Genomic DNA, 12,953 nt, shown 5'->3' with positions numbered 1-12,953 from the left:
TACTCCAGCCTGGCAACAGTGTGAGACTCTGTCTCAAAAAAAAAAGAAAGAAAACCTGTTCCCTATTACCAGCAACAGTGTTCATACCCTGCTGTGCTCTGCTAGGCCAGTTCCTCCCTCCACAGAGCCAAATATGCTATCATTTGGTGATGTTGCTATATTAACTAAAATTAGCAAGTGACCTCTGCTTCAAAACTATGTTAGGTCAATGCACTTTTGTTATATCTACAAAGAATCTTTTCCCTTACGAGTTTCACAGTTGTGCCAGTTTTCCCAAGTTCTAAAAGGCCCTTGGCATTTAGGAGTAGAGAAGCAATGATTTATATAGTTTCTGCATCACTCTCAGCCCTACTTGATAGGAATCAAGGGTGTTTTAAAGAGGAAAATGAGTGGCGTCAGTGTAACAAAGCAATTTGGTTCTCTTGTTGGTCAGCCCGTGTTACATTTTAATCTAAATTTGCAGCTTTGTAACTAAATGAAAGTTTGCTTTCAGGTGTATTTTCTCTGATTGTTTTTCCTCTCAGATAATGCTACTGTAATGGAAACTAAGCCAGCCTCTTTGCCTTCTCTTCGTAGCTACAATTTATTTTTCCAAATAAAACCATATTGACTATATGTTACTAAGAAAAGTTTTTCTTTGTACTTATTATTTTTCTAGATCAGCAACTTTGCTTAATTATTAAAGATTATGTTTTCAACAGAGTTTTTGTAAATGATGGTTTGGGGCAAATATGTACAATAAATAATCCTCTTCTAAGCAAATGACTGAATGATATGAGATTACCTAGTTTGGGAAGTATTAGTGTTCCTTCAGGGGAGGAATGAAAGAGAGTAATGAATATCAGCCATACCGGTACTATTAACTGGATTTTGTCTTTTGGTGATTCTGGAGTTGGCTTGTGTTATTGGACATGGCGCTCAGCTCCCATAACACTTACTGTGCTGGTAAGAGCCAGTTGCAATCCCAGTGGGGGCCGTAAAGAACGTGCCAGTTAGTTGAGACAGCTGGGAAAGAACTTCAATTCCTGCCTCTGCATAGTCAAAAACACTTTTGTTAGTTTCCTCATATGTTTTGCCATGGAAGATGATATAACTTGGATATTTGTTCCCTCCAAATCTCATGTTGAAATCTAATCCCCAACGTTGGAGGTGGGGCCTGGCAGGAGGGATCATGGGGGTGGATCCCTCATGAATGACTAGTGCCATCCCCTTAGTGATGAGAGAGTTCTCACTCTGAGTTCACACAAGATCTGGTTGTTTAAAAGTGTGTGGCACCTCCTCCCTCTCTCTTGTTCCTGCTCTTGCCATGTGACCCACCAGCTGCCCCTTCACCTTCTGCCGTGATTATAAGCTCCCTGAGGCCCTCACCAGACGCCAAGCAGATGCCAGTAGCATGCTTCCTGTACAGCCTGGAGAACCATGAAGTAATTAAACCTCGTTTATTTATAAATTACCCACCCTCAGGTATTTCTTTATAGCAATGCAAGAACAGACTAATCCAGAGCAGTTAAATATTACATAGGGGCACTAAAGAGATGGCCAAGAAAGGCCGCTAGCAGTTCTCGTCTTCCATTCAAACCTCTCCATTGAACAGTCCATGAACACTTTATCGTTCACCCCTAAATATTGAAGCTGAAACAGTCTGAGGACTAAACTACAGGATGGGGAAAGAGGGAATGGAGTTTGATCTGAGGCTTATTTTCAGATTTGGAATACCCAGCCCAAAGAAAGAGAAAAATCTATATATTTTTTCTAAAATAGACTCAAAGGAGAAGTCTCATTGTAAGAGGACAGATTTTAAAAAGTTAAACACAGGATGGAATATGATGGTTAAAATTTAGCCCCTTCCCTGGGCAAAGACTTCATGACTAAAACACCAAAAGCAATCGCAACAAAAGCCAGAATTGACAAGTGGGATCTAATTAAACTAAAGAGCTTCTGCACAGCAAAAGAAACTATCATCAGGGTGAACAGGCAACCCACAGAATGGGAGAAAATTTTTGCAATCTATCCACTGACAAAGGGCTAATATCCAGAATCTACAAGGAACTTAAACAAATTTACAAGAAAAAAAAATCCCCATCAAAATGTGGGCAAAGGATGTGAACAGACACTTCTCAAAAGAAGACATCTACGTGGCCATCAAACACATGAAAAAAAGCTCATCATCACCGGTCATTAGAGAAATGCAAATCAAAACCACAATGAGATACCATCTCAAGCCAGTTGGAATGGTGATTATTAAGAAGTCAGGAAACAACAGATGCTAGCGAGGCTGTGGAGAAATAGGAATACTTTTACACTGTTGGTGGGAGTGTAAATTAGTTCAACCATTGTGGAAGACAGTGTGGCAATTCCTCAAGGATCTAGAACCAGAAATACCATTTGACCCAGGAATCCCATTACTGGGTATATACCCAAAGTATTATAAATCATTCTGCTATAAAGACACATGAACATGTATGTTTATTGCAGCAATATTTACAATAGCAAAGACTTGGAACCAACCCAGATGTCCATCAATGGTAGACTGGATAAAGAAAATGTGGCACATATACACGATGGAATACTAGGCAGCCATAAAAAAGAATGAGTTCATGTCCTTTGCAGGGACATGGATGAAACTGGAAGCCATCATCCCCAGCAAACTAACACAGGAACAGAAAACCAAACACCGCATGTTCTCACTCATAAGTGGAAGTTGAACAATGAGAACACATGGATGCAGGGGGGGAACATCACACACTGGGACCTGTCAGAGGGTTGGGGGGAAAGGGGAGAGACAGCATTAGGACAAATACCTAATGCATGCAGGGCTTAAAACCTAGACGATGGGTTGACAGGTGCAGCAAACCACCATGGCACATGTATACCCATGTAACAAAGCTACACACACTGCACTTGTATCCCAGAACTTAAAGTAAAAAAAAAAAAAAAACCCCTTCAGTGGCACAACATACAGATTGAATATTTAATTCAGCATACAGGTTGAATTACTTGGAATGAAATGGGTAATTTATTTTAACTATTTGTGGTTCAAGAATAAATAAATACTCCAAAATGCTTCAATTACTGCATGAAACAGGATGACAGCAGCTGAAAGTTTGGGATGTCTCTCACTTACTGATGTCTATAGCACTTTCATTGACAAATTCATCAATGAAATCAAATAGAGTCCAATGTACACATACATAGTCAATAGCTTTCAACAAAGGTGCAAATGAAATTCATTGGAAAAAGGATAGTACTTACAAGGAATGGTGATGAAACAACTAGCCATATGTGAAAAAAAGAAATTAACCTCTATCCATATCTCATATATTACATTAAAAAAATAGTCAAGTGGATCACAGATCTAAAAGTCAAACTTAAAACTATAAATCATTTAGAAAAAACATAGGAGAAAATCTTAGTGGCCTTTGGTTAGGTAAATCGTTTTTAGATATGATGCCAAAGCATGATCTATACAAGAACATTTGATATATTTGATTTCATCGAAATTAAGAACTGTGCTTCAGGCTGGGTGCGGTGGCTCATGCCTGTAATCACAGCACTTTGGGAGGCTGAGGTGGGCAGATCACCTGAGGTCAGGAATTCAAGACCAGCCTGGCCAATATGGTGAAACCCTGTCTCTACTAAAAATATTAAAAAATTAGCTGGGCATAGTGGCGGGCATCTGTAATCTTGTAATCCCAGCTACTCAGGAGGCTGAGGCAGGAGAATCGCTTGAACCTGGGAGGTGGAAATTGCAGTGAGCCAAGATTGCACCATTGCACTCCAGCCTGGGCAACAAGAGTGAAACTCTGTCTCAAAAAAAAAAAAGAAAAAAGAAAAGAACTGTGCTTCAAAAGAAACTGTTCAGAGAAGGAAAATATAAGTCACAGACTGTAGAATATATTTGTATCCAGTATGTATAAAGAGCTCTTAAAGCTGAATAAGAAAACAAACAACCTAGTTTTTAAGATGGTCAAAAGAACAGCAAATAAGCACATGAAAAGATCTTGAGCATCATTAGTCATTAGGAAACTGCAAATTAAAACCACAATGAGATACCACCACATACCCACCCGAATGGCTAAAATTAAAAAGACTGGCCATACCAGTAGTGTTAGAATGATAGGCAACTGCTTGTGGAAATGTAAAATGCTAAAGTCACTTTGGAAATCAGTTTAGCTGGTGTTTTCATAAAGTTAAACATACACCTACATATAACCTTGCCACTCTACCCCCAGGTATTCATCCAAGAGAAATGAAAGCATAAGTTCATAGCAGCTTTATTTGTAAAAGCAGAAACCAGGAAGAACTCAAATTTATCTATCAACAAATTAATGGATAAACAAATTGTGGTATATGTGTACAATGTAATAATTCCCAGTAGTAAAAAGGAGATATTGATACATGCATCGGATGGGTAAATCTAAAATAATGTTTGAGTGAAGAAAGTCAGAGAATACATACTGTATGATGCCATTTATAGAAGATTCTAGGCCAGTGCTCGCTTTGGCAGCACATATACTAAAATTGGAGCAATACAAAGAAGATTAGTGTGGCCTCTGCACAAGGATGACCTGCAAATTTTTGAATTGTTCCATATTAAAAAAGAAAAAAGGAAAAGGAAAATTCTAGGCCAGGTGGGATGGCGCATGCCTGTGATCCCAGCAGGCTGAGGAAGGAGAATTGCTTGAGCCTAGAAGCTCAAGACCAGCCTGGGAAACATAGGGAGACCCTGTCTCTACTAAAAATAAAAAAATTAGCCAAGCGTGGTGTTGTGTGCCTGTAGTCCCAGCTACTCAGGAGGCTGAGGTGGGAGGATCGCTTGACCCTGAGAAGTCAAGGCTGCACTGAGCTGTGATTTCACCACTGCACTCCAGCCTGGGCAACAAAGCAGACCCTGTCTCAAAAAAAAAAAAAAAAAAAGGAAAATTCTAGAAGATGAAAACTAATATATGTGAAAGAAAGACCAGTGGTTGCCTCAGGTTGGGGGTAGGGAGAAGCAGGAGAGAGAAATTATGGAATGGCATGAGGAAACTTTTGGGGGTAATGAATATGTTCATTTTCTTTATTTTTCTTATGGTTTCATGGGGTAGGCCTACATATGTCAGAATTTAGTCAATTGCACACTTTATGTACAGTTTATTGTATATTAATTATATTTCAATAACTCTGTTTAAAAATGTTTTTAATGCCAAAAAGAATGAGTCTCAGATTCTTAGATTTTTGGGTTATGCAGTAACTGTTGAAGGATATTTTTACTGAGGAATCTGGGGAAGGGGTAGGTTTGGTGCTGGGGAGGCAATCAAGGGTTTGATTTAACTTTGAGGTGTCTATTAGATGTGAAAATTAAACATCCAGTATGAAGATTCCAAGTGGGAATTAGATATGAGTCTGCAGCTCAGAGATTTCAGAGCTGGAGACACAAATTTGGGGGTCCTCAGCATATAAATTACATTTAGAGTCATAGTGATATGGTTTGGCTGTGTCCCCACCCAAAATCTCATCTTGAATTGTAGTAAGCCTCACGTGTCAAGGGTGGGACCAGGTGGAGATAATTGAATTAAGGGGGCAATCTCCCCCATCCTCTTCTCGTGAGAGCGAGTGAGTTCTCACAAGATCTGATGGTTTTATAAGGGGCTTCCTCTTTTACTTAGCTCTCATTCTTCTTCCTCCTGCCGCCACGTGAAGAAGGACGTGTTTGCTTCCCCAGCTCTGCAGAACTGTGAGTCAAGTAAACCTCTCTCCTTTAGAAATTACCCAGTTTCAGGCAGTTATTCATAGCAGCATGAGAATGAATAATACACATAGGAATAGTAAGACTGCCTAGGGAAGAGAGTGCGTATGTGGAAAAGGAGAGAGGCTAGGATCAAGCCCTAGGGAATATTTAAGGATCTTGCAGAGAAAGAAGAGCCTGCAAAGGACATTGAGAAGAGGGCACTGAGGTGGCAGGAAACAGGGAGAGTGTGGTGTTAGGGACACCAAGAGAAGGAGTATTTCAAGAAGGGGCGTTCCTCTGCATCAGATGCTTCCATGAAGTCAAAGTGAGGTGGGAATGGAGCAGGGACCACTGGATTTGAGCACATGGGAGTCACTTACAGTCCTCCAAAAGTAGTGCCAGTAGAGACAGAGACCCATTGGAGGAGCTTGAGGGGAGTGTGGGAGGTGAGGATGGAGGGCCTAGAGGCAGCAGCATCACCATCACCTGGAAGCTTGATAGAAAGGAAAATTCTCCAGCCCCACCCCAGACTTAACTGAGTCTGAAACTCTAGGTGGGACCCAGCAATGTATAGTTTAACCAGCCCTCCAGGTGATATGGATGCGCGCTCAAGTCTGAGAACCTCTGGTCTTGTCAATTTAAAAAGTGGTGAGGGAAAGCTTATTGTCCTTTTATTTTTTTAAGGCAGGAGATACTACAGGTGTTTCTGATTTGATAGAAACAATCCAATAAAGAGAGAAATGAGGGCATAGAAGAGGATGGGATGTAGAAGTCTGGAGAAGATGAAAGGCAACGGGCTAGATTCCAAGTGCAGTATCTGATCTTGTTTGAGAGGGATGCTTCTTCCATCAGGGCGAAGGGAAGACAGAATAAAAAGTAAGAGGTGGAGCTGGTGGTGGATTCGACGGTGGGAGGAAAATTAGGGAGTTCCCATATGACTCAGTTTTCTTGGGGAAGTAAAAGGTGAGGTCAAAGCTGAGAGGGTTATTGAAAGATTATCTAAAGAGAAGAGATAAAATTGTCATCTCAAAGAGTGTGAAAATAAATTTACCAAGGAAATTGCTCATCAGTGTTGCAATCCCATTTGTCAGTTATGTCACCAAAGTAAAGTTAGACCAATCAGAACAGTTATATCACTTATTCCAACAGTCTTTAAAGCTGCTTTAGTACCCACAGGTATAGTGTGTGCAGAGAGTTGTGTTTTAACCAAATGAATTGGGATTTAGCCAAAAAAGAGAGACAAGGAAGTTCAGATTCTTTGCAAGGGAGCGATGATAAAATTGGGCCATTAAATCCAAGTTTAACAAGGAAGGAAGCAAAAATGAAGACGTGGTGATAATGAAAAAGTTGGAGTGTGTAGGCTGGAGGTCTTTGACAAAGAATTGCTGGGCCAGGTGTGGTGGCTCATGCCTGTAATCCCAGCACTTTGGGAGGCTGAGGTGGGTGGATCATGAGGTCAAAAGTTCTAGACCAGCCTGGCCAATATGGTGAAACCCCGTCTCTACTAAAATTACAAAAATTAGCCAGGTGTGGTGGCACATGCCTGTAGTCCCAGCTACTTGGAGGCTGAGGCAGAAGAATCACTTAAGCCCGGGAGGCGGAGAGTTGCAGTGAGCCGAGATCGCGCCACTGCACTCCAGCCTGGGCGACACAGCGAGACTCCCATCTCGGGGAAAAAAAAACAAAAAAAAAGACAAAAAGAATTGCTGTAGTGGGGGTATTTGAGTACATGATTTGAAAATGGTTCTCAAAGATAAATACTTGAAATCAAGATTTTAGGAATGATACAGCCACTGGGCTGACAAGCCTAAGAGGGATGCCTGAAGTGGTGGAAAAGAGATATTTGGAATGAGAAGTCAATGATCTTTGATGCATCCAGGTGGATATTACATTTGATGAGAATTTTGGGGCCCAGAATGGTGATAGGAAGCCGATTTTTTGAGTGTCATTAAGTTTCACTTGAGACAATTTTTATGTCACCGAATCCACTTTTCCCCCTTTATTCTTCCTCTGCCTTTCAATACTTTCCCAAGTCCTTTCTTTTTCTTCTTCTCTTAAAATGTTTGCTTTGTTCTTATTATAAAAGTAATATTAGTTCATTACAGGAAATTGAGACAAAATACATTTTTTAAAAGGGAGAAAAAAAGGACAACTCACTTATATCCAACTAGTGTCAACACCTTGGTATACATCCTTCCAAATCTTTTTCTATGCATATACCACCTCACACATATGCATGTTGTAAACAATGAGATCACACCATCCAACTCTTTGTAACCTAGTCTTTTACAACTAATTTCAAAAGTAGAAAAGTAGAAGAATTATAAAACACATCTAAAAATAGGTGCTGTTAATATTTTGGTATATTTCCTTTTAGATTTTTCTATGCATATTTTCTTTTTCTTTTTTTTTTTTTTTTTCTGAGGCAGAGTCTCACTCTTTTACCCAGGCTGGAGTGTAGTTGTGCGATCTTGGCTCACTGCAACCTCTGCCTCCCAGGTTCAAGTGATTCTCCTGCCTCAGCCTCCTGAGTAGCTGGGATTACAGGTGCCCGCCACCATGCCCAGCTAATTTTTTCTATTTTTAGTAGAGATGGGGTTTCGCCATGTTGGCCAGGCTAGTCTCGAACTCCTGACCTCAGTTGATCTGCCCACCTTGGCCTCCCAAAGTACTGGGATTACAGGCGTGAGCCACCGCACCCAACCAGCATATTTTCTACATAATTGAGATTTAAGAAATATATATATACATATATAAATATAATTGGAATAACTTTGTAAATTTACACGTTTAAAAAAATTCTTTCCCATTCTTTTTATTTTTTCCCATCCCCTGATTGAAGCCTGCCAGGGGGCTTGCTTTGCATATATTGAACAGTCCTGTGAAATTTGAGGAGTAGAAAGAATTTTAAAACTCACGGTTCCCCAAGGAATGGCTAACAACAACAACAACAACAAAAAACAGTATGAGAAAATTTAATTTCACATTCCCTCTCCCCTGCTCTGCTTGTAAACATTGTGCATGAATGCAGAGCTTGTATTGAACAGATCTCCAAAGAGTGAATTTGACTTAATGCTTCTGAAGTTTCTCTTCAAGCAATCAACTTTGAATCACAGTGCTGATTCTAGACAGGCAGACACTTAAAATGGTATCAGCAACCTCAGTCATCATTAGCCATACTCATCTTTACAAAGCACTTCACTGTTTTTAATATTATCTCAGAATTTACACTGTGTTTATTATTTAAATATGTCATCTTGATATTCACAAGTCCTTCAGATACACTAAGGTACTGTTGTTCTAAATTTCATATGAGGAAATGGAGGTCCACAAGTTTGCCTAATGCCACAAAGCTAAACAGTGACATTGGCGGGACTCAAGTTCATTTTCTTGGTCACCAAAGTTCATGCCTACTGCCGGTTCAGAAGGCAGCAGGGGGTGTTTTCTCAGATTGAATGATTATGGCTCCTATGATGGTCAGGCACTTTCCCTTATATCCTGGATACTGGTGTTATTGTGTTTTCCAGAATAAATATAAGTAATGTTCCTGGGTCTTGCCATTTAGGGACTGTATTTCTGTAGAGACAGGTTACTCTCATCTCTATCCCTCACTGCTACTTTCCTGAAATACCTGGATATGTGAGGTATAAAGAAAAAAGAAATCGAAGCGTGAAATGTGACTGAATCATTTGACCCAGGGGCACTTCAATAATTCGCTACATATCCCCATGAAGTGGCATGGCCACTGTCTCTCTATAAGGTGTTCTGAGCTAACCTGATGCTCCAAGGGGCACGAAGAAGTCCACGTGACCCCCTTCTTCTTCAGTGGCCACACAGCTTCCTAATTTCTCCCAGAAATCTCTCACTTCAGGCCTCAGCAAATTTTTAACACCAATTTTATAGCCTGAGGAGAAAAAAAATCAAAATGTCATATTAGTTTGTAACATAATCCTGAACAGAAATTATTAGCAGTTTGTGAAAATGTAAGCACAAAATCAAAATGCCATCTGCCTGTAAGACCAAGGTACCTGAGGCATCTCTGCTTCCTCCCGCACCATGTGGGGGCCATCTCCATGGCCCTGGTCTCCTTCACATCCTGGGTAAATTGGACATTATGCACTCAGGTTTACGACATTGCATTTCTGCCTCCACTGTGCAGCGGGGTAAGATATCAGGCGCATGCAGGGTTTAGGGGATGGCCAGCAAGTCCTGGGATTTTGCAACCAAGTTCCAAAGTAGAAATGTTTCCCAGGATTGTCAATCAAAAAATAAGTAGTGCAGAGCAGAAGTCAAGGCTCCCAGAGATGGTAAACAGCAACTGAAACTGTCCTTTTCTCTCACTTCCCGACAATTCTGTGTGATGATTCCGCTAAGCTGCATGGGTCTGGACCCATTTCTAAAGGAGTCCTGGAAACTCCGCATCCCCAGGCTCCCGTGATGAAATGAAAACAGGCAAAGAATTCTGGTGTTTCACTCCCTCCCACTGGGAGGTCTAGATATTTTATAAATATCTAGAAAGGACTTCTTCATGTGACATGGTAGCAGACTTTGTTTTGATGTTTTTAAAGCAAAAGCTTTTGGGAAAACACCACAATTATATAGAAGGAAACTAGTTCTTTGAGGTATTTTGTTGTTGTTACTGTTGCTTAAGAAAAACAAAATAAGGGCCAGACACGGTGGCTCACGCCTGTAATCCCAACACTTTGGGAGGCCGAGGCAGGTGGATCACAAGGTCAGGAGTTTGAGATCAGCCTGGACAATATGGTGAAACCCCATCTCTACTAAAAATATGAAAGTTAGCTGGGCGTGGTGGTGCACGCCTGTAGTCCCAGGTACTTGGGAGGCTGAGGCAGAAGAATCGCTTGAACCCAGGAGATGGAGGTTGCAGTGAGCCAAGATCGTGCCACTGTACTCCAGCCTGGGAAACGGAGCGAGACTCCATCTCAAACAAAAACAAAACAAAAAACAAACAAATGAAAAACACCCAGAATGAGGAAAAGGCAGAGTTTGAAAACTTTTCTTACCTGGAGAACAAAAAGACTGAGATCAAGAAACTCTAATAGGACATTCCAAACGAGATAAACTTACTCCCATCATATAAACTTGCCAATATCTCTGCACCATTTAGAGAAGAGTTACCATGTCATTATAAATTTAAACCCCAAACAAATAGTATCTGTGCTTTACTTTGGGAGGACATAGAAAACTGATGTGGAACACAACTTGCCCCAGGCACAGGTAAGCTAAACAAGGAAAACCAGAAGTAAGGTAAAGCGAAACAAAAGTCAATTCGTTTCTGCCAATGATAAATTTCACTGAAACTTTCCAGGTACACGAAGTCCCAACCACAGAGATGGCAATTCGACGGGTGACTCAGGGACTCACTTTGCCATTTTGCTGGTTTACTCCAGCCGTATCTGAGACCATCTTATTCCTTCTCTCCCCTCATCCTACCATAATGGAAGATTTCATTTGAGTAAGTTTTAAAACAATTTTAGTTTACGTATAAGCAAGGAAGAATGCAAGCTATAAGAAAAAAATAGAAACTGGACGTCTACTTCTAAAACATTCATCATCTCTTTCTCCCAAAAAAAAAAAAAAAAGTAACCGTTGAGGTTTGTTTTGAGGGGCAGAGAGCTGGGGGATTTTTGGTTTGTTTTTGTTTTCTTTAAGACAGGGTCTTGCTCTGTAGCCCAGGCTGGAGTGCAGTGGCTCAATGGCTGACTTCAACCTCTGCCCCGCCAGGATCCTCCCAAGTGGTAGCTGGGACTACAGAGGTGTGCGCCACCACACCCAGCTATTTTTTTTGTATTTTTTGTGCAGATGGGGTGTCGCCATGTTGCCCAGGCTGCTACGGGCTCCTGGGCTCAAGAGAGCCACCTATCTCAGCCTCCCAAAGTGCCAGGATTACAGGTGTGAGCCACCATGCTCCACCCCATTGAGACTTTTTATGGCTGCCCTGTAACAAGTTGATGATATCAGCCATTCCTTTCCTTTGTAGTATAAGCCAACTAGGAATATAATAAATGTTGTTAGTGTACACCAATTTATAGATGTTGGTATTTGCTATTAAAATTGCCGCACTTTCATCAAATTTAAAACTTTTGTGCATCAAAGTGTACAATCAACAGAGTGAAAATGAAATCGGCAATGGGAGTAAATATGTGCAAATCATATATTTGATAGGGGAATAGTATTTGGAATATATGAACTCCTATAACTCAACAGTGAAAAAAATCAACCCAATTTTTTAAAATGTGCAAAGGACTTGAATAGACATTTCTCTGAAGAAGATAGCCAAATGGCCAACAAGCCTATGAAAAGATGCTTGACATCACTAATCAGAGAAATGCAAATCAAAACCACAATGAGATATGACATCCATTAGGATGGCTACTATTTAAAAAAAAAAAAAAAGGCTAGGCACAGTGGCTCACACCTATAATTCTAGCACATTAGGGGCTGAGGTGGAAGGATTGCTTGAGGCTAAGGGTTCCAGACCAGCCTGGACAATGTAGTGGAACCCCATCTTTAAAAAATAAAAATAGAAATTAGCTGGATATGACGGTGTGCATCAGCTACTTAGGACACACTGAGGAAAAAGGATCACTTGAGCCTAGGAGTTCGAGGCTACAATGAGCTATGATCACGCCACAGCATTTCACCTTAGGCAACAGAGCAAGGCTCTGTCTCCAAAAAAAAACCCAACAAAACAAACAAACAAAAAAGCACAGGTACACACAGAAAATAAGTGTTGGCAAGGATGTGGGATGTGTAGAGATTGTAACCGTTGTGCACTGTTGGTGGGATTATGAAATGATGCAACTGCTATGGAAAACAGCATCGAGATTTCGAGATTTCTTTTTCTTTCTCTCTTTTTTTTTTTTTTTTTGAGATGGAGTTTCGCTCTTATTGCCCAGGCTGGAGGTGCGATCTCGGCTCACCACGACCTCCGCCTCCTGGGTTCAAGCGATTCTCCTGCCTCAGCCTCCCGAGTAGCTGGGATTTCAGGCATGTACTACCATGCCCAGCTAATTTTTATTTTTAGTAGAGACGGGGTTTCTCTATGTTGGTCAGGCTGGTCTCGAACTCCTGACCTTGGATGATCTGCCTGCCTCAGGCTCCCAAAGCGTTGGGATTATAGGTGTGAGCCACTGCACCAGGCTGGAGATTTCTTTAAAAGGTAAAAATAGAACTATCATATAATCCATCAATCCCACTTCTGGGTATACATCCAAAATTG

At 40.9% G+C, this 12,953-nt stretch overlaps 1 protein-coding gene and 1 non-coding gene across 6 annotated transcripts in view; one reads left to right on the top strand and one right to left on the bottom strand.

The window, feature by feature from the left end:
• The window catches only part of ECT2L (epithelial cell transforming 2 like), a 105,125-nt gene that overhangs the window by 39,726 nt on the left and 52,446 nt on the right, over positions 1 to 12,953 (bottom strand). For 4 of the 5 annotated variants that reach the window (XM_063725009.1, XM_063725012.1, XM_063725013.1 and 1 more), the window contains exons 9-10: positions 9,486 to 9,614; positions 939 to 1,031 (exon numbers count right to left, since the gene is read on the bottom strand). In XM_063725009.1, the coding sequence (XP_063581079.1) occupies positions 939 to 1,031; positions 9,486 to 9,614 (222 nt within the window). The remainder of the gene's footprint in view (positions 1 to 938; positions 1,032 to 9,485; positions 9,615 to 12,953) is intronic. The other variant, XM_063725010.1, reaches the window with a different exon arrangement.
• On the top strand, positions 4,492 to 4,598 carry LOC112133975 (U6 spliceosomal RNA). The gene has a single exon (XR_002915572.1). It is a non-coding gene; the product is annotated as a U6 spliceosomal RNA (small nuclear RNA).

Source organism: Pongo abelii, chromosome 5, assembly GCF_028885655.2.
Source record: "Pongo abelii isolate AG06213 chromosome 5, NHGRI_mPonAbe1-v2.0_pri, whole genome shotgun sequence".
NCBI lineage: Eukaryota > Metazoa > Chordata > Mammalia > Primates > Hominidae > Pongo > Pongo abelii.
This window is presented reverse-complemented; position numbering and strand designations above follow the sequence as displayed.